Source organism: Dama dama, chromosome 28 (assembly GCF_033118175.1).
Source record: "Dama dama isolate Ldn47 chromosome 28, ASM3311817v1, whole genome shotgun sequence".
Taxonomy (NCBI): Eukaryota; Metazoa; Chordata; class Mammalia; order Artiodactyla; family Cervidae; genus Dama; species Dama dama.
In genome coordinates, this window is record NC_083708.1 from 38,340,720 (window position 1) to 38,366,803 (window position 26,084).

The following is a 26,084-nucleotide window of genomic DNA, read 5'->3' on the forward strand; positions in this document are numbered from 1 at the left end:
CTCCAAGGGATTAATTATTATAGGATATACAGGAAGATGCCAGTAACACTATGATTTATTTCCCCAAAAGGTCAGGTCAAAATTTTTATTAATGTAATTTCATACTCACAGTTCTTTTCATCCAAAAAGCACAAAACCATTTTATAATCCTTACTCAACTTCACAAATTAATAAATGTCAATATTAACTATTGGGGCTCCCCCCGTGGTGCAGTGGTAAAAAATCCACCTGTAAACACAGGAGACTCAGGTTTGATCCCAGGGTCGGGAAGGCCCCTGGAGTAGGAAATGGCAACCCACTCTAGTATTCCTATCTGGAAAATTCCATGGACAGAGGAGCCTGGCGAGCTACAGTCAATGGGGTCGGATACGACCGAGTCACTGCATACACACATTAACTCTCACCTTAACTTTGCCTAAGGGCTGGCTGGAAGAGGGCAGGACACCCAGGAGCAGCCTGTGAGAATCCTGAGAAACCACACGAGGACAGAAACTCTTTTCCGGCACATTCCTACCTCTGTCTGCACCTCTCTCCCTCTGAACAAAGGAGAATTATCCATCTCAGAGGTACCTCAGAATTACCTAAATGGTATCACTACACTTTGCTAAGGAAAAACAGAGGCCCTGAGAGGTGACCTGACCATGTTCTGTGGTGAAGCCTGGCACAGAGCCAGGTCACTAGGCTCAGAGCTGATGCTCATTCCAGGGACCACCTCTTCCTCTCCCAAGCAGAGCACAGCCCTCGGAGGCTAAGCTAATCCACATGGAGGGATTCTCCCACTAGCAGCTTGCTCTCAATCACACTGTCATTTTCTACTTCAAGTCAACAGCTAACAGGTATTAGGGGATATAGATATGAAAACCTGGGATTAAAATTTTACAGCAGGGTTTCTAATTTTAAAAATTCAAATCTTTTTTTTTTTTTTCTTTATGGGAGATGCCATACTAACAGTGATTTCAACAATAAGATACTTCTTAAAGTAAGTGGATGGATGGTTATTTATAGTTACACTGTCAATTTATCCCTATTCTTAAATCTGATTTGCTAATTTTCAGTCCATTCTGCTGTTTTCTTTATATTTCTTTTTCTTTTTTTAACAAATTAATCTCTCCTTTCACTAAATACAATTAAAAAAAAACACAACTTTTGGTTGTGCCGTGCAGCATGTGAGATCTTATTTCCTGAACCAGGGACTGAACCTAAGTACCCAGCATTGGAAGCACAGAGTCTTAACCACTGAACCGCCAGGAAAATCTCACTAAATATAAGTTCCAACACAAGAGAGTATTTTTTTTGAAACCGATCACCACGAAAGAGTTTTAGATTATTGTTACTATCCATTTCTCTTTCTCAAAGATTTTTACCTTTACATTTTTAGTTCCACTGTATCCCCAGGGTCTCCCTGTTTAACATAAGTTTTCAAAAAGATTTTATGTTAGTGATTTTCATCTTTCATTTCTTGCTCTATAAATAGGAGTCACCTATTTTACATACATTCTTTTTCTTTATATATACATATCTTATTGAAGTACAGTTGACTTACAACTGTGCACAGCAAGGTGATTCAGTTATACACATATATTATCTTTGAAATTATTTTCTATTATAGGTTATCACAAGATATTGACTATAGTTTTCTGTGCTATACAGTAAACCTTCATTGCTTGTTGCACATCTATTCTTTTTACTCAAAAATCTAGCATTCTATTCACACTAGGTCAAATAAGTGGAACCAAAATAACATGAATAGCTTAGTTAAGTTTTTAGTTCTTAAAAGTCCCAAAACCAAGTTTGGAAGTTCAAACAACAGACTATAGGGGCTTTCAATCTCAACTAATTATAAGAAAAAAAACAGAAATAGGGGTACCATTCATGGGGTGAAAAGAACTGAATATCTCTGACTCCATACACACTTGAGAAAAAGATGGAAATTACTGACCAAAAAAAAAAAAAAAAACACAGGTGAATATTTAGTTCATTTGGCTGTTCACTGGACACAAGCTGGTCAATCACGTATTCCATTATGACAAAAACAAAATTAAAACCACGGATGAAATGCTGAAGTCCACAGACAGTTGCACAAACAGCACACACGCACAGGAGACAGTGCCAACGCCGGGCCGTCAGCACTCAGGCTGCACTGCCAGGGCACGGTGTGAAACAGACAGCACACGGATGCCCGTGCACAGGCGGCTGCTGGGCCTCAGTGTGCTCCTCAGGAGAGTGTGGGCTCCGTCATCGGTGCCAGAACTTCATTTTAAATACGGGGCGGGGCGGGGGGAGTCATGCTTATCTCAAAAGGCTCAGTTGTAACATGTAGATTTTTAATGAAAACAAAATCAGCTTTTCAGGTTTATATTTATATTGTGGTGGAGGTAAGGTAGAAGGCCTGGGCTGGAGAATGAAGGTAAAATGAAATCTAGTCACTGAATGTTCTTATTCCTTTCAGACTCCATTTTTTAGACTCAGGGTTTTGAGATGTGCTTTAGCTGGCTTAAGACTTGTAGCTTGGTGCTCTAAGTCCAGTCAAGAAAAATAAGGAAATACTGCATAGAAGTAGGGCAAGTCAAGACTGAATACATGTTTTGAGCTCAGAGAAAGTGTCTGAGGCTCCAGAGCCCTGGTAAACAGGGTTTTCTAGAGGCAGAAGTCAGCAGGGGAGTGACAGACCTGAGGATTAGCACAGAGCTATTTGTCACTGCTATTTTGCAAACTCTCCAAATAAACTTCTGGTCAGACACCAATTCTCAGTTTGAACTCTATTAAATAGTCACACTAAAATGCTAACCTTGATGATTAATAAAAACATGTAAATGCACTTACTTATAGCTTCGAAAATAAATCTTCCCATTCAGTGCAGTGAAGTGCAGAACATACTCTAAACCAGCCAGACGGATATTTGATACTGTCGGGCCTCTGAAGAAATCTAAAAGCACACATTAGGCTGTTAAAAATATTTTTTAAAAGACCAACAGACCTTTAAAATTCAGTTACAAATTAGCTGTATTCTAAATAAATGCAACTCTTTAATGTCTTATCTAAAAAAGGTAAGTAGCACAAAAACTGATCCCTGAAAAAATGTGATGGTCCCATCCTTCTATCATTTAATTTCATGATTATATTTCTGTGTTTAATTCACTGAGCCATGCATTAGGTTGGTGCAAAAGTAAATTGCAGTTTTTGCATTGTTGAAACTTGGTGTTTGGTATTGGAATACATTCTAAATAAACGTGCTTACACTATATATCATTTTAATGTTAATTTCCTGCTTTATGGTTTTATGCTTATGATTTATTATTGCTGTTTATTTTATATTTATCCTAGACTATGGAGATAATGTTAGACAAAAAGCAAATTTGAGGGATTTTCTTATTCGAGTTCAAAATGGGTCATAAAGCAGCAGACAACTCAAAACATCAACAATGTATTTGGCCCAGGAACTGCTAACCAACGTACAGTGCAGTGGTGGTTCAAGAAATTTTGCAAAGGAGACAATAACCTTGAAGGTGAGGAGCATAGTGGCTGGCCATCAGAAGTTGACAACGACCAGTTGAGAGCATCATTGAAGCTGATCCTCTTACAACTACACGAGAAGCTGCCAAAAAACTCAACATCAACCATTCTACAGTCATTCAGCATTTGGGGCAAATAGGAAAGCTGAAAAAGCTCTATAAGTGTGTGCCTCGTGAAGTAGCCGGAAATCAAAAAAATTGTCATTTTGAAGTGTCATTTTCTCCTACTCTACGCAACAAATGAAATATTTCTCAATCAGATTGTGACCTGCAACAAAAAGTGGATTTTACATGACAACTGCTGACGACCAGCTCAATGGCTGGACGAGAAACTCTGAAGCATTTCCCAAAGCCAAACTTGCACCAAAAAAGGTCATAGTCCTGTTTGGTGCTGCCAGTCTGCTCCACTACAGCTTTCTGAGTTCTGGTGAAACCATTACATCTGAGAAGTATGCTCAGCAAATCAATGAGGTACACTGAAAACTGCAGTGCCTGCAGCTGGCATGGGTCAACAGAAAGGGCCCAATTCTTCTCCAGACAATGCCTAACTACACATCGCCAATCAATGTTTCAAAAGTTGCACAAACTGCGCTGCAAAGTTTTGCCTCATCCAGCATATTCATGACCTCTTGCCAACTGAATACTACTTTTTCAAGCATCTGGACAACTTTTTGCAGGGAAAATGCTTCCACAACCAGCAGAACAATGCAAAAAATGCTTTCCAAGAGTTCACTGACTCCTGAAGCACAGATTTTTATGCTACAAGAATAAACAAACTTATTTTTTGATGGCAAAAATGTATTGATTGTAATGGTTCTTATTTTGATTAATAAAGATGTGTTTGAGCCTACTTAAAATGATTTAAAATTCACGGGCTGAAACCACAATTTTGTACCAACCTAATAATTTTTCAGTTTTGAAGTTCTCCCTCTAAACCAATGCTCACCACAAGAGTATATCATGTTTACTGTGATAATTAATTTTTCAGAAAATGTAAAACAAGATATAAAATTTTAATCTACTAAGACAGGTATGTTAATATAGCAAAGGTCTATAAAAATGGCTGTTCAAACTTTGACTATTAAATTGAACTAGTGTTTGTTATATGGTGGAGGCCAGCAAGAAAACATCAACAAAGAATCTCAACTATGTGAGCAAAGAAAAGCAACCTAAAAGTGTTCAAGACAGAGAAGAACCACCAAGATAAGGGAGTAGGTTGTTTTCTCAGAGTGGTAGTAACACCCAAGTGGCACATGAGACAATTTTAAATTATATATACAGGCAGATATAACCTACAATGCATTATTTATGTTATTATATACCATTTTCCATTTAGAGTAGGAACATACGATTTCTTTTTAAAAAGAGAAATCAATTTAAAGAAAAATCTCCAGTGAACAACACTATGGATGCTACATGGACATGGCTAAAGTTATAAAGATGACACATGAATGAATAAAGTTTGGAGAATACATTAGTGAAGTTTGGTCATCTCATTCTACAGATAAGACCGAACCTGAAGGAGGCTAAATGGAAACACGAATAACATTCAGCTGAGACAAAGTTATGCATAAAAAGTCATCCAACTTAATTACTTAGGAAGAGCTACCACAAGACAGATGATGTCATGAACAGGAAATATCTCATATTCTGTCCCAATCGCAGCTACCCAGCACTTTCCTTCCGTCTTCCCATTAGCTCATAAGATGGGAATAATCTCCATGTGCATGGACATACACATCTTTTGTAGTTTGTCTTTTCATTCTTATGGATAATTAATAGAAAATCACATTGCTAACGTATATAAAACAGACATAAGCATGCCAACACATGTACATACCACCTTTCCTTACTACTCCAAACAAATATTCCTCAGGGATACTTTTATAAATCAAATATACTTTTTAAATTCTGATCTAAAATTTGATCATAATAAAGACAAACTTTCACATAATGTCACCAAATCCCGACTCTTTCAGTGGCCAAGTTAATAAAGCCCCACTCAATTGTTATGGCAGCATTACTGAAGTCAGAGTCAGTCTGGAGAACGAGATATGTAAATTCCAGTCTCCCCTGAAATAGCTTTTGCAATGCAAACCACACAGGCATGTGTTTATCCATAAGATTTTAAGAAAGAAAGAAAAAAAAAAAATGAAATGAGGTAGCAAGTGTTAAGAATACTACCCTTAGCTCACACCATACACAAAAATTAACTCAAAATGGACCATAAATCTAAATGTAACATATATGACTTCAATAATTTATAACATATAAATTATTACAAATTATATATATGCACATATATATATATGAAAAAATCTTTGCAACCTTGAGATAAGCAAAGATTTCTTAAAACACTGCATAAACACACCATTAAAGGAAAAAAATGGATAAAGTAGATCTCACAAAAATTTATAACTTCTGCTCTTTAAAAGACATCACTGTTTGCAGATGATAGGATACTATACAAAGAAAATCATAAAGATGCCACCAAAAATCTACTAGAGCTTATCAATGAATACAGTAAAGTTGTAGGATACAAAATTAATACACAGAAATCTGTTGCATTTCTATACACTAATAGCACACTAGCAGAGAAATAAAGGAAACAATCCCATTAACAATCATGTCAAAAAGAATAAAATACCTAGGAGAAAACCTACTTAGGAAGGTAAAAGATCTATACTCGGAAAACTCTAAGACATGGATGAAAGAAACTGAAGATGACACAAACACATGGAAAGATATACTGTGATCATGAGCTGGAAAAATTACGTTAAAATGACCATAATACCCTAGAGTCCAATGCAACTGGATTCCTATCAAATTACCAATGGCACAGAACTAAAACAATTTTTAAATGTGTGTGGAAACACGAAAGATCCAAATAGTCAAATAGTTGTTACACGTCCGGTTCTAACTGTTGCTTCTTGACATGAATACAGGTTTCTCAGGAGACCAATAAGATGGTTTGGTAGTCCCATTTCTTTTAAGAATTTTCCACAGTGCGTTGTGATCCACCCAGTCAAAGGCTTTCACACAGTCAATGAAGCAGAAGTAGATGTTTTTCTGGAATTCCCTTGCTTTCTCTATGGTCCAACAAATGTTGGCAATTTGATCTTTGCCTTTTCTAAATCCAGCATGTACATCTGGAAGTTCTCGGTTCATGTACTGCTGAAGCCTACCTAGATTGAAGGATTGAGCATAACCTTGCTAGGATGTGAAATGAGCACAACTGTAGGGTAGTTTGAATATTCTTTGGCATTGCCCTTCTTTGAGAGTGGAATGAAAGCTGACCTCTTCCAGTCCCGTGGCCCCTGCTGAGTTTCCCAAACTGAAAGGTGTTACTCGCTCAGTTGCGTCCGACTCTTTGTGACCACACGCACAGTAGCCCACCAGGCTCCTTTGTCCATGGGATTTTCCAGTCAAGGATACTGGAGTGGGTTGCCATTTCTTTCTCCAGGGATCAAACCCAGGTCTCCTGCATTGTGGGCAAATTCTTTACCGTCTGAGCCACCAATTTGTCTTCTACCCCCTTACTTCTGGGGTAGAAGACAAATTGGTTAAAGTCAGAAGGAAAGCCCCAGTTCGAAAATTTTTTCAGTGGGTCAATTCTAAGCAAAAGTAACACCTTAAGCGTGACTGTGTCCATGAGTAAAAACCCTGGAAAAGGGCACAGTAGGCTGACCACGCTGTTGATGAGAAATACCAGGAGATCTGCAGTCAGAGATCAGATCAGATCCTGATTCTGCCACTTACTACCTCTTCACTCTGGACAAAAGTAAACTGGTCTCAATTTCTTCATCCACATCATGGGAATAATATCACCATAATGAATCGAGCATTTGCTTAATTTCTAGTGTGGTTACATTTGGAAATGAGGCCTCTATCTAATAATTCGGGTGAAATGAGGTATGTCATAAGGATGGGGTCTGATCCCATAGGATTAGTGTTTTGATAAAAGGAGACACTAGAAAACTTCAACCCCTCTTTCCTCTTCTCCCTCCTTCCCTTCCTCCCCAAGGAAAAGCCTTGTGAGCACATAGCAAAAAGCCAGCAAGAGAGTCCTCAGCAGAAACCTGGACTCTTAGAACTTTGAGAAAATAAATTTCTATTGTTTATAAGCCACCCAGTCAGTCTATGGTATTCTGTTACAGCAGCCTGAGAAGACTCATAGAATTACCTTTGTAAAAGCTGTAGAAAGGATTACATTTAATAAACTACCTGACCTTATCTATGGTAGTTATTTTCATTATTATATATACAATAAAGTGGAATAAGAATTAAGAAATGAGAAAGGTTAAAATAATTAAAACAACGACCATAGATGTAGATATGGCCACTAACACAGACAAAGGCAAAGAAGAAAAAAAGTAACTGAGGTAATTTAGATTTACGATAGACACAGAGTCGGACATGACTGAGCAACTTTCACTCACTCACACTTATTTAAGGAAGCAAAAGAGAAGCAAAATTTAGAATGAACAAAATAGATACCTGGCATGAAAATACTGAAGTTAACTTTTCTTTCTGGCCAATTACAAACAAAAACACATCTTCCTAACAGGAGAAAATCCCCTGATAAAATTCTCTTTACCTACTGCTCTACATTTTTCATTTGAACACAGAACACCAACCAAGTTGCAAATCTGCAACTTTCTTACTTCCTATTTATATTAACAACTCAACTCTAAGTGCCAATCTTACTCCATCCCTCTATCTGTATTTCTTCTTTCCCTATGCCTTTGTGGTTTTTAACTCCCTACTGCTCATCACTGCATTATGTGGTTATTCCTGCCATCTAGTGGAAGCACAAAATAGTAAGATAAACATTTAAACAAAAGCAACAAAGCTCTGTTTCTAACAAATTATAAGTACTTCCCTCATTAATAGTAATTAAACCTAAGAACAAGGAGAGAAAAGCTAGAAATCTGGGCCAACGCAGTACAAGTACTAGAAATCTTGGCTAAAACAACCTCCCCTGGTGTTCTCAAATACGTAATATTCAAAGAAATGTTGGTCCTTGTCTTCCATGTATGGGTTGGTTGTTTTTTGAAATCCATGGAAAACAGAGGTAAGAACCTAAAGTAAAGACTCTGCAAAGGAATTATTTACCATGGGCAGTATGAAGAGCAGAAGGCACAAGCTTTGGGTTTTGCTTCTGCCTCACCTACTTAATAACATTAACCTCTCTTAGCCTCCATCTTCCCATCTGTAAATTGAAATGTTACCAAACTCAAGAGCTTTAGTAAGGGTTAAGGAGGTAAGAGAAATACTTAGTTTTTCGAAAATAGCCATTATTAGTAAGAGAAATGAGAAGTCCTGAAAACTGTATTCCCAACAGGACCACAAATAATTCAAATAAGGTAACATGAAAGCAATGTGTCCGCCCACAAACCTTCTTCTGTTGGCTCAGATTTGTAAAGAGCATATATTTAATTTATTTATAAAATATATCCAAGCAACTTTTCAAAGTGATCTAGGGCAAAGTATGTAAAAACCCTAAAGAAGGGCAACCAAAAAAGTTAAGGCATAGCTTGTAACAACGGTGCAAGAAAAGCTCAAATGGAACACATTATTTAAACTTAAGAAAATTCCACTGAGTATCAGAAGAGTTAATATCTCTAGGAATAAACTAAATTACTTTCCAGAGTTAGAAAACAGCTGTGGAGATGTGATCACATAGTATTAAGTATTAGTAACCTTTAAGAAATCATAGAGAACAATAATGCCAGCTTTTCAACAAAGAAGAGAAAAAGTGGTTTAAAACTGATATATCTAACAGCAATCTCAGGCAATAACTACATTGTATACTGGAATTTAAGAAAGTGACCTGTGAACACACAGACAGGGATGTTGTCATTAGATAAAACATTAGGAATGAGTATTGTTCACTAAGAATCAGTCATCTATAAAACCACCTTAGGAGGTTTTTTGTTTTTGTTTTTAAATGGAAAAGGGAGGAAGGAAATTGGTGGAGGTCAAAAAAGCAAATTATATGGGGTTATAGTGTGAAAAGTCTTGTATATCAGACTAAGAAAAACTAATAGAGGTTTTTGAATTGGGAGTAGATGATGTATAATACTTTTTAAAATAGAACTTTTCAATTTTATAAATTTAATAATGCCAATAATGACAGCATATGGGTGCAAGAATGTAGAAAGGTGTAAAATGCAATATAAATAGGTTGGTACCAAAGTTACTACACCATCAGAAAGAAATAGGAATCTATACAGTATAATATCCCTTTAACTCTCCGTGTCTAGTGGGGAAAACAAAATAATTAAAAGGAAAAAGAGAGATCAAAAGAAAAAAGCTGTTTATCCACAGTGAAGCTGCAAACTGCCACCACCAATGACAACTCTTAGAATGCCTACTTGAGTTATCCTGTAGATAAGAATTAAAATACTTACCAATAAAAAGACTTTTTAGTCTTCTGTAGTCTTCTGTTACATCAAAATCATCACCTGCAAATATTAACATGGGTTTTGTTCCCTCAGGACATTTACTATTCTAGGAAATAAAAAAATGTGATTATATAATTATCAAGTCTGAACTGTCTATATGCTGATTTTCAAGTAGTCAATATTTATAGCGACCCATTTTCATATTTTCTTAGCTGTCTTAAAGCTATATCTATGAATACTGATTTTACTTATCTTTCTTGGCCCCACTGCAAGGCATGTGGGATCTTAGTTCCCCAATCAGGAATTGAACCTGTGACCCCTGCAGTGGAAGCACGGTTTTAACTACTGGAATGCCAGGAAGTCCCTATGAATACTGATTTTAGACTTAAAACTAGAGTGGGGATTCTTTCATTTACAGATTTTTTTTATATTAAAAAATAATTTTTTCATTCTACACTCTTAGTATCAAATTAATAAGTGATTAAAGAATGAGGTAAGCTACTTTCTATGCAAAGAATAAAATAAAAAGCGAAGCTGCAAAACAAACATATCTGTCTAACGGCCAACATTTCAGAGCTGAAATAAATTTAATTTCTTTGAATTATTTGTAACAATGTGCTTTTCCTACTGTGTCATTTGTAGTATTTTAAAATGAAAACTAAATAAACTACCAGCTAAACATTCACATGGGAAGCAATATGTTATACAAGCTACAGAAAATATGGGCAGTCCTCACTCAACAGAATCAAAGCTCTTACTACAAAAAGTATTTTGTCTAATTCTGGCTTTTCTTTTTCTTTTTTTTTGGTTGCACTGCATGGTTTGTGGGATCTTAGTTCCCAAACCTGGGACTGCACTCGAGGTCCTTGGCAGTGAAAGCTCAGAGTCCTAATTGGACTTCCAGGGAACTCTCTAATTCGAGATTTTCAACACCAAAAGGAATTGTGAATTTTTGTTTTACCAAAGTGGGGGGAAAAAAAATCAAAGAGAAAAAATTCTTTAACTAAAGGATTAATTTAGGGAAGAAAAGTGATGGTTGGTCTGAGCTTTCCATTGATTCTAATATGTCTACTGTGACACTAACCAAGGATTTTCCAAATTGGGGGATGAGGAGGTGATAAGACAACAAACAAACAAACAAACATCCTCTGCCGTTGGACCAGAGGTCATTTGTTGCTTCCCTCTTCACCATGACCACTCTTGTTGACATTCTCTGCTTTCAACCTGAACCTGAACTGTCTACTTAGGAGATGGGCTAAGTCTGATTGAGGGCCTGAATAGACCTTCCAGACCCACTGACTCTTTCGTTTTCATCTGTGCCTAACTAACCTTAAATTTTAAATCATCTCATTCCTTACACTTATTCTATGCAGAAATAACCATCCCTAGAATTTTGATCATCTTAGAAAACAAGTTTCTAGAATAATCACTCTATTTCCTGGTAGTATCTAATCACTTGTTGCTTAAGTGTTAACAAAAGGATAAAGCTTGGCAATAAAAGTGGGCAAGTCAGAAAAGAAATGCCTGATAAAGATGTCTTTAAAATGAGGAGGTGGAAATAAAGAAGAAATAAATCTGGAGAGAAAGTGCAACAAGAAATGCAACTTCAAAACAAACTAAAAGTATAAGCTTGTATGATAACCAAATAACGGGTCACAGTGAAGGGGACTGGCTAATAGCCTATGTAGGGATTGCCAATGTAAGCACATTCTCATCAGTTAATGAATTTTATAGCTATGGATATGTTCCATGAGTGAAAATTTAGTACTCAATTTAGATGGTTCTTGTTAAGAACAAGCCTGCCAAACAGTAATGAGTTTGTGGTCCAGTTTAGAGGCTACACAGTGAGAGGGTATTTCTTTGCTCTGGAAGGGAAGTATAAAGAGCAGAGGGGTTGGCATGTAGGCATCAACCAGCGCTCACACCCACTAACTGGTGACCATACTAGCAGCCGTGGCACTGCTCATCTCCAGAGATTCATGCACAGCCCCAGAGAGAACCTGTAATACACTGTAATAAAACGATGGCATCCACAATAAGCATCACAGTTTATGTATTTTTCAGAATACTTTTCAACATATTATTTTCACTGATAAACATTTTCACATATATTATCTCAACTGACATTGTTACACCTATGTAACACTTGACTGCCAATTGTGGGTCAGGGAAATAACTGACTTGTGAGGTCACAAATGTCACCTAAGTGACCAACAAAGGCTTCAAATCCAAGTGCTCTGTCTCTAAATCCAATCTCACTGTTCTACCCTGTACCTGAGGAGGCTCATGTAGCTGATTAAGTGGGGATCTGATAAAAGCTCTTTTTCAAATCTACAGGAAATCTAAACGGCATGTCCTCTTCTTAGGGGAGGCTGGGAAAAGGAGTGATTATGTATTTGCTATAATTCTTTCAACTATACCAAGATCCTCAAAGATCCATAAACTGAGAACAATTACATAACCTTCCATTAAAGACTTCAGTATCCTTTCTTTCAAAATTCTTGAGTCCTAATGCTCCCCAGCCTTTTGGCTAAGATCAAGTATAGAACCAAAGTCCTTGAGTCCTAATCTTAGTTGTACCATTTGCTATATGTATGACCCTAGGTCATCAACAGAATTCCCCTGGGCCTCTGTCACCAAATCTATACAACAGGGAAAATAATTTCGGCCACAGAGGGCAGCTAAGAGGTCATAAGTGAAATGTTGTGTTTGTTGGACTAGATTAAGCCAGGAGCAGAGGTCAGAGGGAGCAGAAGCCCAGTCTGGATCCAGAAGCTGCATTAGGACAGTTTTCTTGCCTTTCTAAAACTATTTACTACTTTCTATTTCATAATCCCAAACAAAGGAGACACAAAGGTGCCAGTCCTCAAGGGAGAAGTGAGCTAGCAATTTGATGGCTAGCAGCCAAAATACTCTAGGATCACCTAGAGCTTCCCATGTTTAGAACAGGGTTCACTTTGAAAACTGTGAAATTTCTAAAGGTTCCCCAAAATAGGTACAGAGGGAGAGGACAGCATTTCTACTATGGGCCTAAAGGAGAGTTAGTAACAACTCTGAATTCTAACTGCCTACATATGTGTTATACACTGTAAACATCTTCCTCTTTTTAAAGATAAAATGAAATTGTGCTTTTTAGTTTTTAGAGCACACTAGAATAAAAACCAAGTTCTTTCTCATTTAAGCTACAAAACTGTATCCTTACTCTTCACCACAAGATGTCACTATTGCCCAAGAGCAACATAAAATGCTTATTTTTTTTAAAAATCAATTATCTTACCTTAATATCTTTAAGGGAGACAAACTTCTCAATACCTAATTCAATCATATCCAGCACATGGTAGTCATACATACGACCTAGAAAAAAAATAAATTCTCTTTTAATCGTTTATTTTTCCAAAAGAGCCACCTTATATTCACCTACTTATTTGCCTCTTTTTTTTTGTCCTTTTATCTCCCAGACATGTTCCTTCTTTCTTAAATTTTCAACTCGACCTAGAATGAACTGTTACAACCTTGGTCCTGGAAAGGATCTTAAAAGATCACTTAGCCTTTTACCTCGTTGCAACCGAGAAAGCAACATGGGTCACCAGCAGCTCTACTGGAGCCATCCGAGAAAATTCGGCCAGGGTTCTCGCTCTTGCCGGGTCTGCTCAAACCGGCACGGTCTGATCCGGAAATACGGCCTCAATATGTGCCGCCAGTGTTTCCGCCAGTATGCGAAGGACATCGGCTTCATTAAGTTGGACTAACTGAACTTCCTTAGATGGCTCATCCAGCACATCACCCCTAAACGGAAATAATACTAGCTCTTTGTATATAAAATAAAAGTTTTCAAAACTTAAAAAAAAAAAAAAAAAATCACTTAGTCAAACTTCCTTATCTTACAGAAGAGCAAATGAAAGTTCATGGAGGGTAATGAACTTGCCACTGAGTCAGTGACTGTGCCAACCCAAGTCTCAATACAGAGCAAGGGTTTATTTTCAAATATGTTTATTACACAGGTATTTATTAGGAAGGGATCACTTTATGTGAGAAAGTATGATACTTTTTTTTCCCCTAACTCTAATATTGATTTTAGGATATATGTTTTATAGTCAAAAAAACCTCTACAACTTGATCGAAGGTGATATTAACATGCCCATCCTTTACCTGCAGACTGGTAGATAAATAAAAAACTAGCTTAGTGTTTACTGGTTACTCCTGAATACCATCAATCTGAGCCACAGAACTGACTCTATAAAATAAAAGTATTAGAAAGTAAATGACATTTACCTATTACTAGATTATTTGGCCGCTTCTTATTATGGGAGCCAAACATGAATAAAGAACAATCTGACTTCTTTGAAAAAAATTCCTGTAAAACCAAAGAAATTCCATTAAATCAATGCATAAATATAAGAACTTTAAGAGTTGTACTTCTCTGAAATAAAAGGTACTCAGACTGGAAGGGAAGGGGTAAAACTGTCATTATATGCAAAAGACATGATACTAAATACAGAAAATCCTACAGTCCACACAAAAACTATTAGAACTGATTGATGAATTCAGCAAAGTAGCAGGATACAAGATTAACATACAGAAATATGCTGCATTTCTTTATATTAACAAGGAAATAGCAGAAAGGGAAAGTACAAGGAAAAAAAAAAAATCCCTTTTTAAATCACATTAAAGAAAAAAAACAACCTAGGAAAAAACCTGCCCAAGCAAGTGAAAGACTTAAATGCTGAGAACCATTAAGACAGTGACAAGGGAAACTGAAGATGATTTAAAGAAATGAAAAGACATCCCACACTCTGGATTGGAGGAATTAATATTGTTAAAATGGCCATACTATCCAAAGCAATCTACAGATTTAATGTGATCCCTATCAAATTATCCACGATATTTTTCACAGAACCAAAACAAGTAATCCTAAAATTTACATGGGACCTATATATAAAATTTAGGTCCCTATATGGGACCTAAAGATCCAGAACTGCCAAAGCAACCCTGAAGAAAAAGAATAAATAAAGAGGGAGGCATAACCCTCCCACATTCCAGGCAGTACTACAAAGCTACAGTAATCAAAACATCATGGTATTGGCACAAAAGCAGACTACACATCAATGGAACAGAAGACAGAGCCCAGAAATAAAGCCACACACCTACAGTCAATAATCTTCAATAAAGAAGGCAAAAATATACAAGGGAGACAAGAAAGTCTCTTTAGCAAGTGATGCTGGAAAAGCCAGACAGCTGATGTAAATCAATTAAGTTAGAACACACCTCACACCACACATAAAAAGAAACTCAAAATGGCTTAAAGACTCAAATAAAAGCAAAAATTAATAAGATCTAATCAAACTTACAAGCTTCTGCACAACAAAGGAAACCATAAACAAAATGAAAAAAGACAACGGAATGGGAGAAAATATCTGCAAACAATGAGGCGAATGAGGGCTTAATTTCCAAAATATACAAACAGTTCATACTACGCAATAAAAACAAAAAACCAACCCAAACAATGGACCCAAGACCTAAATATTCATTTCTCCAAAGAAGACATACAGATGGCCAATAAGCACATGAAAAGATGCTCAACATAGCTAATTATTAAAGAAATGCAAATCAAAACTACAGTGAGGTACCACCTCACACAAGTCAGAATGGTGGTGGTGTTGGTGGTGGTTTAGTCACTAAGTAATGTCAGACTCTTGCAACCCCATGGACTGTAGCCTACCAGGCTCCTCTGTTCATGGAATTCTCCAGGCAAGAATCCTGGAGTGGGTTGCCATTTCCTCCTCCAGGGGATCTTCCCAACTCAGGGATTGAACTTGAGTCTCCTGTATTGTAGGCGGATTCTTTACCAACTAAGCCACCAGGCAAAATGACTATTATAAAAAAGTCTAGGGGACCTCCCTGGCAGTCTGGTGGTTTAGACTGCGCCTCCACTGCAGGGGGGCATGGGCTCCATCCCTGGCTGGGGAACTAAGATTCCACATGCCACATGATGTGACCTGCAAAAATAAAAAAGTCTATGAATAAAAAATGCTGGCGAGAGTGTAGAGAAAAAGGAATCCTCCTACACCATTGGGAATATAAGTTGGGTGCAGCTACTATGCAAAATAGTATGAAGACTCCTTGAAAAACTAAAAACAAAAAAAAAAAAAGAAAAACTAAAAACAAGGCTTCCCTGATGGCTCAGTGGTAAGGAATCCACCTGCCAATGTAGGAGACAGAGTTCAATCCCTGGTCTGGGAAGATCCCACATGTCACGGAGCAACTAAGCCCGTGTACCACCAGTATGGAGCCTGTGCTCTAGAGCCTGGGAACTGCAACTACTAAGCCCACATGCCTGAAGTCTCTGCTCCACAAGAGAAGCCACTGCAAACAGAAGCCTGAGAACTGCAACCAGAGTAGCCCCTGCTCACCACAACTAGAGAAAGCTTGTGCAGCCACAAAGACCTAGCACAGTCAACAATAAATTAATTTACCACCAGCAATAACTGAAAACTGAGCTACCACATAATCCAGCAATCCCACTCCTGGGCACATATCTGGAGAAAACTCTAATTCAAAAAGATACATGCACCCCAAAATGCATAGCAGCACTATTTACAACAACCAAGACATGGGAGCAACCTAAATGTCCATCGACAGATGAATGGATAAAGATGTGGCGCGCGCATGCGCGCACACACACACACACACACACACACACACACACACACACAGAGCAATACTACTCAGCCATAAAGAATGAAATAATGTCATTTGCAGCAATACTGATGAACCTAGAGGTGACCATAATAACTGAAGGCAGAGACAACAGCATATAACTTGTATGTATAGCCTAAAATATGACACAAATGAACTTATTTACAAGACAGACACACACACAGAAAACAAATTTACAGTTACCAAAAGGGAAAGAGGGTGGGGAAAGGATAATTTAGGAGTTTGGATTAGCAGATTCAAACTATCATACATAAACAACAAAGTCCTACTATACGGCACAGGGAACTATATTTGATATCCTGTAATAAACCATAATGAAAAAGAATATGAAGAAGAACATATATATGTATAAATGAATCACTTTGAGGTATACCAGAAACTAACTCAACATTGTAAATCAACTATACTTCAGTTAAAAAGAAAAAAAAAATTGTATCTCTAAACTAAAAGCAAAATGTCCATGAGTCTTTTCAGCGGAAATTAAAGAAGACATAATAAACTAGACAGGAATAAACAAAGGAAAAGGTCTTTATTTGCAGTTTTTTATTTAAACTTTTTAAAATTTGAGGTACTGAGGGAAAAGATGTAAGTTAAAGACTAAAAATAAATGAAAACTACTAGGTTAATAAATTTTAAAAGGCCATTTATTTTCAGTTATACGGTTATTTTGGAATAGCACATGAAGTAGTCCATTACAGGACACACATGAATATACTACGGACTTACGTGAATTAATCAATATGGTGTTTTTGGATATCTATAAATATACTCATGAGTTTACAAGGCATTTAACTACTTTTCACTGCAAACTTCATCCATGCAGGAATCTTGCCCTAGAATCTCCACACCATTCCATCTGTGACTAGTTTCACTTTGTGTACCAAGCAAGGACTAACTGACAGATCTATGATGTTCCTACCAGTAAGAGATTTTCCTCCATTCGGCTTGCAAAAGTACTGACTTCCATTACAGATTTGAGAGAAGTGGAAATATAGTTATGGGGTATCCTAGACAGTTTCTTCTACATTAGTACCTATACTTTACATCCCACATATTGATACTTTGATTCAGTTTACAGAAAGTCCCAATCTCAGCACAAAAATTAGACTGAATATGTTCCAATTTAGTTCCAGTACAGTTGGAAAAGCTTCCTAAATTTATTTATTCATTTATTTTTGGCTTCATTAGGTCCTTGTTGTGGCACATGGACTTAGTTGCCCCACAGCACATGGGACCTTAGTTCTCTGACCAGGAATGGAACCCACATTCCCTGCATCTGAAGGTAGATTCTTAGCCACTGGATCATCACAGAAGTCCAAGCTTCTTAAATTAATGGCAAATAATTAAAGAACATGTGAAGCAACCATAATCCTCAACTTCTTTATTGAGTCCAAGACCTGAGGTGTGGGTCCCTAGTTTATCATTCATTCCAGTGTTGAAAGAAGTAAATGGGACAAACAACTACCTACTTGTCTTTCTACTCTCTGTGTAGAGGATAGAGTCAGAAAGTCTAAGAATTTTGGCTTTGCCATTTACTATGGGATCGGTCAACCTTTCTGAGTATCAGTTTTAATGTGTAAATCAAAGACAGTAACACCTCCTGCAAAAATCTTCAAGAACCACATGAGATGTCATATGTGAAAGCAATTTACATTGGGTCTGGCACCAAACAGGTGTTCAAAAAACACTTTTTAAAAAATGTCCAAATTGGTGAAAATCCTTTCTTAAAAAAATTTTGCTTTTATATTCTCATGTTAACACCCCAAAGGTTTCCATAAACTGCCTTTCACATACATGTATATATATGGTGTGTGTGCTAAGTCGCTCGGTTGTGTCCGATTCTTTGAGATTCCATGGACTGTAGCCCCCCAGGCTCCTCTGTCCATTGGGATTCTCCAGGTTGCCATGCCCTCCTCCAGGGGATCTTCCCAATCCAGGTCTCCCACATTGCAAGCAGATTCTTTACTGTCTTGAGTCACCAGGGAGGCCTATATATAGTACTTATCTGTCATCCTTCTCCATAAAGTCCACTTTTTATTAAAATTCTAGAGCAAGAGAAGTCAAATTATCTCCAAAAGGCCAGATAATAAATGTTTTAGACTCTCTATATACTTTTTTTAAAAAAGCTTTAAAATTGTAAAAACCATCTTAGCTCATGAGCCTCACAGAAACAGGGATTCAGCCCATAGGAAGTATATTCCCCAGCTCCTGTGCACAATTCCAAAACTGCAGAATAAGAAGTGTGCTACTGGGGGATGCGCAGTCAGGAGGAAATCAACCAAATTTCTAACATGACCACTGTTTCCACAGCCATTTGGAGCTCTAGCAGTATGAAATTTATTACAGCCAATGAAATATCTCCTATTTCTGGAAGTAGAAGATCAAAGAGGGGAAAAGCCACAATGTCAAGTATAAGAAAAAATGTCGTTATCAACACTAGATTAAAAAAAAAATACAAAATGCTAAAGATTCTAGAACATATTACTTCTACACAGTGGTCACTCAACTAAAAGCACCATGGTATTACAAAATAAAACCAGCCCTGGATAAGTCATGTATGGAAGAGATAAAATTCTGGGCTAGACTCTATATACATTTTTACTTTCACGATCTCTTCAACAAGTGACTGAAAAATTCAAGACTGTGATAAAAGCAACTTAATTAAAAAATGATGTTTATTTTGACAGCATTTTTCTTATTATAATTTTCACTGCAGTTAGATGCCCATTAGGATAAGATGATCAATTTCAGTTTTTTAAGTAATTATTCAGATTCTATTCAAAAACTTTTCTTATTAAATTCACTAAGCAAAAGAACAAACTACGGGACTTCCCTGGCAGTTCAGGGGTTAAGACTCCAAACTTCCAAAACAGAGGGGGCACAATGGATTCAGCCCCTGGTCGGGGGAAACAAAGATTCCACATGCCATGCAGCAAACAAACAAATAAGACAAGCAATGGTATTCCTGTCAAGAGAACATAATCATGTTCTCATGTTTAGCAATAAGTCAGGTAGTGTTCCCTGTTTTAAAAATATTCGAAAAAAGAAAAGCAAAATTTTTAAAAATCAAATTTGCATTATAAAAACAGATCCATAACAAACTTCCTTTGGACAATCCATTATACAATTATACACTTAAAGTATAACTAACTCGTTAAAATTCTATCAATATACACGCAGGTAATGAACACATACTATCCATAGTGAAGCATAAGATCTATAGTAGTATTTTTGGAAATAAAAAAGTCTTATGCCCCCTGTATGCTGCATCAAAATTTTGTAACAGGATGATTTCTAATTCAAAATCATAAGTTAGGACTATTATTAAATTAAATGAATGGCTGAATAATTACTTGTATGCCCTCTTAAATCAGAGATTCTTGTACTTACCAATGATGTCTGATCCTCAAATGGCCTTGTAATATTTTTCCTAATGTTAAAGAAAAATGACTGTAGTTTTAATAATTTTAATAAGCAATTAACCCATAATAATAAGGTAGTAATACTAAATAAAGATAATTATATATTCAGATGATCAAAAAAAGAAGCTGGAAGATATTTATTCATTCAAAGATTTATTTAGTGCCAGGCACTGTTCTAGGAGCTAGGGATACCATAATACCATGTCAAACAAGATCCCTGCTTTCATGGAGCTTATATTCTAGAGGAAAAATAAACAATTTCAAAAAGTTCTAACTGTTGTGACAAAAATAAAACAGGGCACTGTGTTAGTGTGAAGAATGGAAAATGATTATTTGAGCTGAGACCTAATAAATGAGGAGTTAGCGATGGAAAAGTTTTGAGGTTAAGAGTACTCTAGGAAGAGGAAACCAAGTAAGAAAAGATTCTGAGATGGAAACAAGTTTAGACTAGTCAAGAAACAGAAAGACAACAAACATCACTGGAGCTTTATGAACAAAGAGTTAATGGTGGGATATGAGGTCAAAGATGAAGACACGGTCTAGAAAATGTAAGGTCATGGTTGGTTCAGGTAAGGAATCTAAGTTATTAAAAGAGTAACAGGAAGCACAGGGGGATTTTAGACAAGAGAGTGATATGACTGGATTCAAATGTTCTTTTTAAAGGGTTGCTCTGTCTACTATGTGAGGATGGAATGTAGTATAGCAAGAGTGAAGAGGTCAGTCAGCAGCTATCACAGTAATCCAGGAGAGCAAGAAAATGGTGGGCTGGACCGGCAGTGGTAGCAGTGGAGATGGACAAACAGTGGATGGAGAAATGTAGAACGCTATCTTCCCATGCAAAAGGTTTGTTCAAATATGCATGAAGAAACTCTGCTAAGAGACACAAAAAACTAATGATGCTGGTTGTTCTAAGGAGAGTGTGTATTTATATTTTCACTGTATATTTTTGAATTTTTAGTCATGTAAATATAATACAGTTCATAATTTTTACCAATTTAAAGAGAAAATAATATATACAACATGATCTCAATTTTGTTTAAAGAAAAAAAATAGATGTACAGACACAAAACTACATGAGGAGAAAATATACACAGTGTTTATCTATGAGTGATTCTTTACTCTTTTCCCAATTATTTAAGATAAATATATATTACTTTTATAATCAATTCAAAAAGTTATTTAGAAAAATGATGCAAGACAAATCAGGAAAAATTACTGCAGCATTTATGATTAACAGCTAAAAGCATTTCACAAGTAAACAGAAGACAGAAATTACAAAGAAGAAAAGGAGAAAGGCTCAAATGAAGTCTCTGGTATTGGAGTGGAATTGAAATCAATAATATGAACTCATGAATTATCAGGAAATATCAGTATCACCTCAGGGCTTTTTAAATATATAGATAAATATAAAATATAAACAAATACAGATGTGCATACATGCATAGGTTAATGTACCTATGTACATTTTCAAACTCTTGTCTGCTAGAAGAGTGATGACACTCCAGCAGCAACTGAGCCTACTTAACGCCCAGATCTCTGTTTCTAAGTTATCTTCCTCCAGTGTCTGGAACCAGGACTGATTCCAGGGCCCTGGCAATGAAAACTGCAAGATGAGCACAGAGCATCTTGTGATGCCAGAAAGGAAGTGCTCAAACACAGGGGCATTTTGAAAGGGCACACAAGCCAACCTGACAGACATTCCAATGGCCAAAGGGAGAACAATTTAGCAACAAAATAAATCATGACAGCACTAAACCCCAAGGAACATAATAAATATACAGTCCACACCGACATAAATAAGTAATTGAAACAAATGAGAAGAAGGGACTGATTTTCCTTACAGAATCCCAATTAATAGAGGGAATGAAGGGAAATAGAAAACCACTACACCACACAGTAAGCACTGCTGCAGACAGGATTCACTGATGGATGCTAAAATGAATAAGCAAAAGTTTGAGGAGAACTAGGATTACTTAAAAACTTGTAAGTATCTCCTTTAAACGTCTGTTAATTACAAAGGGGAAAATATCAATAACAACTTTATAGTGGGGAAATCTAGGCAGACACCACTTTAATCAAACTTAACAACACCAGTAAGAAGATATCAAGTACTGAAAAGGCACATCACTTTTGTGATATTATTGCCAAAAATGCACAATCTCAATCTATTCATAATATAAGACAAGTCCAAACTGAAGGATATTTTACAAAATAACTGACAAGTACTCATCAAAAGTGTCAAGGTCATCAAAGACGAGGAAAGGTTGAGGAACTGTCATAAATTGGAGGAGACTAAGAAGACATGACAACTAAACACAATGTGGGATCCTAGAAGAGGAAAGGGATATTAATGAAAAAACTGGCATGAACGAAATCAAGCCTGTGATTAAAAAGTAAGTGTGTACAAATTACTGTCCCAATGTTCATTTCTTACTTGTGATAACTGTGCTATGGTTACAGAAGTTATAACATTAAGAGATACAGGAGAACCGTATATGGGAACTCTACTATTTTTGCAACTTTTCTGTAAGTCTATTACTATTTCAAAGTAATACATACATCCTATGATTACAGCTTTGTAAGGATGTTCAGTACAAATGAATACACAGATGGTAAAGAAAGAAATTTTGAAATACTCATAGCTATGTATGTAAGGAAATGTACTATCTTTTAAATAAAATATTTTTCTAAGTCTCCCATAAAGTGATTGGTTGTTACTTTTATAATGAAACAATGTAATTAAATAAGTAAAAGAAATCACACTTACTTTTTATACAGAATGCCATATGGTTTCTTCAATGCATACTGTAAAACATAATTTATAGCTTTCAAAACAAAACATATTCTGAAAAGCAGAGATAAAAGTGAAGCACTGTAACAGTCATTATGCAAGATTATCCTAGCTCCTGAATCCTATTCTGATATCTTCTGCATGGCTCCCCTTTGATCACATATAACTTGCAACACAAGCTTAATATTCTTAGGACTTTCCTAATTAAAATTTTCTATGCCCTTTCAATATTCTACCCAATTTAAATGATTCCCATCACTTCCCTAAATTCTAGCTTCATTTAACCTGCTCTCCTTTAACCATCCCCAATTATCTGCAGTTCCCCAAATGTGTCATGCTCCTTCACACTCCCTTTGTGTACAAGCTTTTGCCTCAGCCTTGGAAGCCCTTCTCTTCCTCTTCTTGTTTCAACTCCTTCAAAAATGAAGCTTAACTGTCATCTCTAGGAAGCCCACTCTGTGTGGCAACCCTCATGGGATTTTAACTCAGCTTCCCATCCTACTCCGTGACAGGGGATGAGATGATTGGATGGCGTCACCGACTTGATGAACATGAGTCTGAGTTAAGCTCTGGGAGTTGGTGATGGACAAGGAAGCCTGGCGTGCTGCAGTCCACGGGATCACAGAGAGTCAGACATGACCGAGCGACTGAACTATCTGACTGACTCCCATCCTACCCCGTGCATACCTCCAGCACAGCACATCATTCACAATGCTGTAACTTTTACTTGTCTGTCTCTCTCACTAGGCTCACTGAAGGGAGAGACTGTGTCTTATATAAATATTAATCCCCAGTATCCAGCACAGTAGTTGGTATTGTTGAAAAAATAAATAGATATAATATGCAGTTAGCTCATTTTACAAATTAGATATGTTCTTGAAATGTGAGGAAATCAAATTCCAGTCACTGAAATCAGGTGAAATTTACTAAGGGAGATGTAAGGAAAACCAGTAGTCAGTGCCTTGGCAAGGCAAAGTTACCTATATATTTTTCAGCAGCCCAATTAGTATGCTAAAAACTTTCTAAAATGATTTCAATGCCATTTAAAAAGTATGTATATATATATATATAAATATACTTACCACATCTCTAAGCACTTGTGTTACTGTTAAATTTGCATTTCCCCCTTTAATCAACATAGCGTTTTTAGTATTTTCACTGAGTTTCGGTTCTCTCTTCTCAAGGAATCTCTTGGCTCTTTTTGTTTTGGGTTTTCTGTTACGAAAAATCACAATTTATAACAACTTAAGACATTTTCCTCATATTAAAAAACCAAGACTTATATGCAAATTCTGAAATATAAAAGAGACATTATATAACATTTATTAGTTTGGGATTCCACAAAATCTCATTTTTTGGGGAAATATTAACAAAATATATTCAGTTATTACTATTAAATGCATTAATTTCATTACATTTGGTCTTTAAAAAGACTTCCATTTTTATATTCCCAGCATCCTATTACTGTTTTCTAAATCTTTTATTAAAAAAACAAGGACTCAAGTGAATATTGTTGCTATTTTTACCCTATTATTTTTTCTTTAAACTTAAAGCAATCAAACCAGTACTCTGCACCCTAATATAATAAAGTGCACAGCAACTGCTAGTCAACCTGTGGGCACAGGGAGGCTAATTACTGCTTATCTTTCCTCCAGGTATAAGACCACAATGCCTGCCAGGAAGTAGCCAATGTCCCACTCCAATATCACCGCTGATAAAGTCAAATCCTATTGCCACCAACTGAGAATAATAACAACTGACACTTTATTACAGAGTTAGTCTATTAAGGCCTAATCTTTCACAGATGAGTCAGCTGAGGTAATCTGTCCAAAGTCACACAGGGTGGCATGTAGGCCAATCTTCAAAATGGGCTACATTTAAAAACTCACCTAGACCAATCATCCTGCAAAATATGAAAGGAAAACAGGGGCTTCCCTGGTGGCTCAGAGGTAAAGAATCTGCCTGCAATGCAGGAGACACAGCTTCGATCCCTGATCTGGGCAGATCCCACATGCTGCAGAGAAAGTAAGCCTGGGCACCGTAACTATTGAGCCCAGGAACCGCAACTACTGAAGTCGTGTGCCCTAGAGCCTGTACTCCACAAGAGAAACCAATACAATGAGGTATCAGAGAGCATAACTAGAGAGCAGCCCTCGCAGCAACAAAGACCTAGCACAGACAAACATACACACACGCCCATACACATTTATACCATTTACGGCAAACAAACCCATTATTCCGATTATATTCTGTCACATCCAGTAGAAGGCTTTTATACATTACGTTGTTCACCGCCACTTACACTACAGTGAGAATCCTGATTTTCCATCTGCCACCTACAGAAATAATTTCTGCTCTCTTAAATAACTATGATCTGCCCTTCTTCCGGTTCCATGTACACTTCGGGAAGGAAAAGAAAAACAGAACACACACACACATACTTTACCATACAGACTTTAAAAAACTCTCCTCCAGATAAAATATCAAGCACATATAAAGCTTCTAATCATTTACTGGTTGATAAAGATACACATTATTTTTTAAGTCAAACCAAGAGAGATTTAGTGCATCCATAACCCAATAAAAGTGCTGTATGTTGCATATTCCATGTGGTTTATTACTTCTGATTAACCAGCAACTTCATGGCAAATAGATGGGGAAACAGTGGAAGAGTGGCTGACTTTATTTTTGGGGGCTCCAAAATCACTGCAGATTGGTGACTGCAGCCATGAAATTAAAAGGCACTTACTACTTGGAAGGAAAGTTATGACCAACCTAGACAGCATATTAAAAAGCAGAGACATTACTTTGCCAACAAAGGTCCATCTAGTCAAGGTTATGGTTTTTCCAGTAGTCATGTATGGATGTGAGAGTTGGACTGTGAAGAAAGCTGAGCACCAAAGAACTGATGCTTTTGAACTGTGGTGTTGGAGAAGACTCTTGAGAATCTCTTGGACTGCAAGGAGATCCAACCAGTCCATCCTAAAGGAGATCAGTCCTGGGTGTTCACTGGAAGGACTGATGTTGAAGCTGAAACTCCAATACTTTGGCCACTTGACGGGAGGAGCTGACTCATTTGAAAACACCCTGCTACTGGAAAAGATTGAAGGCAGGAGGAGAAGGGAACCACAGAGGATGAGATGGTTGGATGGCATCACCGACTCAATGGACATGAGTTTGGGTGGACTCCGGGAATTGGTGATGGACAGGGAGGCCGGGCGTGCTGCGATTCAGG

The 26,084-nt window shown here is 36.9% G+C and overlaps 2 protein-coding genes across 2 annotated transcripts in view; one reads left to right on the forward strand and one right to left on the reverse strand.

The window, feature by feature from the left end:
• Positions 1-26,084, reverse strand: part of RPF2 (ribosome production factor 2 homolog) — a 31,941-nt gene that overhangs the window by 4,856 nt on the left and 1,001 nt on the right. Inside the window, exons 2-8 of the mRNA XM_061131790.1 lie at positions 23,932-24,064; positions 22,826-22,863; positions 20,027-20,066; positions 14,192-14,273; positions 13,197-13,273; positions 9,926-10,025; positions 2,824-2,926 (exon numbers count right to left, since the gene is read on the reverse strand). Of these exons, the coding sequence (XP_060987773.1) occupies positions 2,824-2,926; positions 9,926-10,025; positions 13,197-13,273; positions 14,192-14,273; positions 20,027-20,066; positions 22,826-22,863; positions 23,932-24,064 (573 nt within the window). The remainder of the gene's footprint in view (positions 1-2,823; positions 2,927-9,925; positions 10,026-13,196; positions 13,274-14,191; positions 14,274-20,026; positions 20,067-22,825; positions 22,864-23,931; positions 24,065-26,084) is intronic.
• Positions 13,452-13,710, forward strand: LOC133048057 (small ribosomal subunit protein uS14). The gene has a single exon (XM_061131594.1). The coding sequence runs from the start codon at positions 13,498-13,500 to the stop codon at positions 13,666-13,668; it is 171 nt and encodes a 56-aa protein (XP_060987577.1). The 5' UTR covers positions 13,452-13,497; the 3' UTR covers positions 13,669-13,710.

What these genes read in the sequence shown, in the direction of transcription:
- LOC133048057 (XM_061131594.1), top strand. Translation starts at nt 13,498, where the DNA reads ATGGGTCACCAGCAGCTCTACTGGAGCCATCCGAGAAAATTCGGCCAG.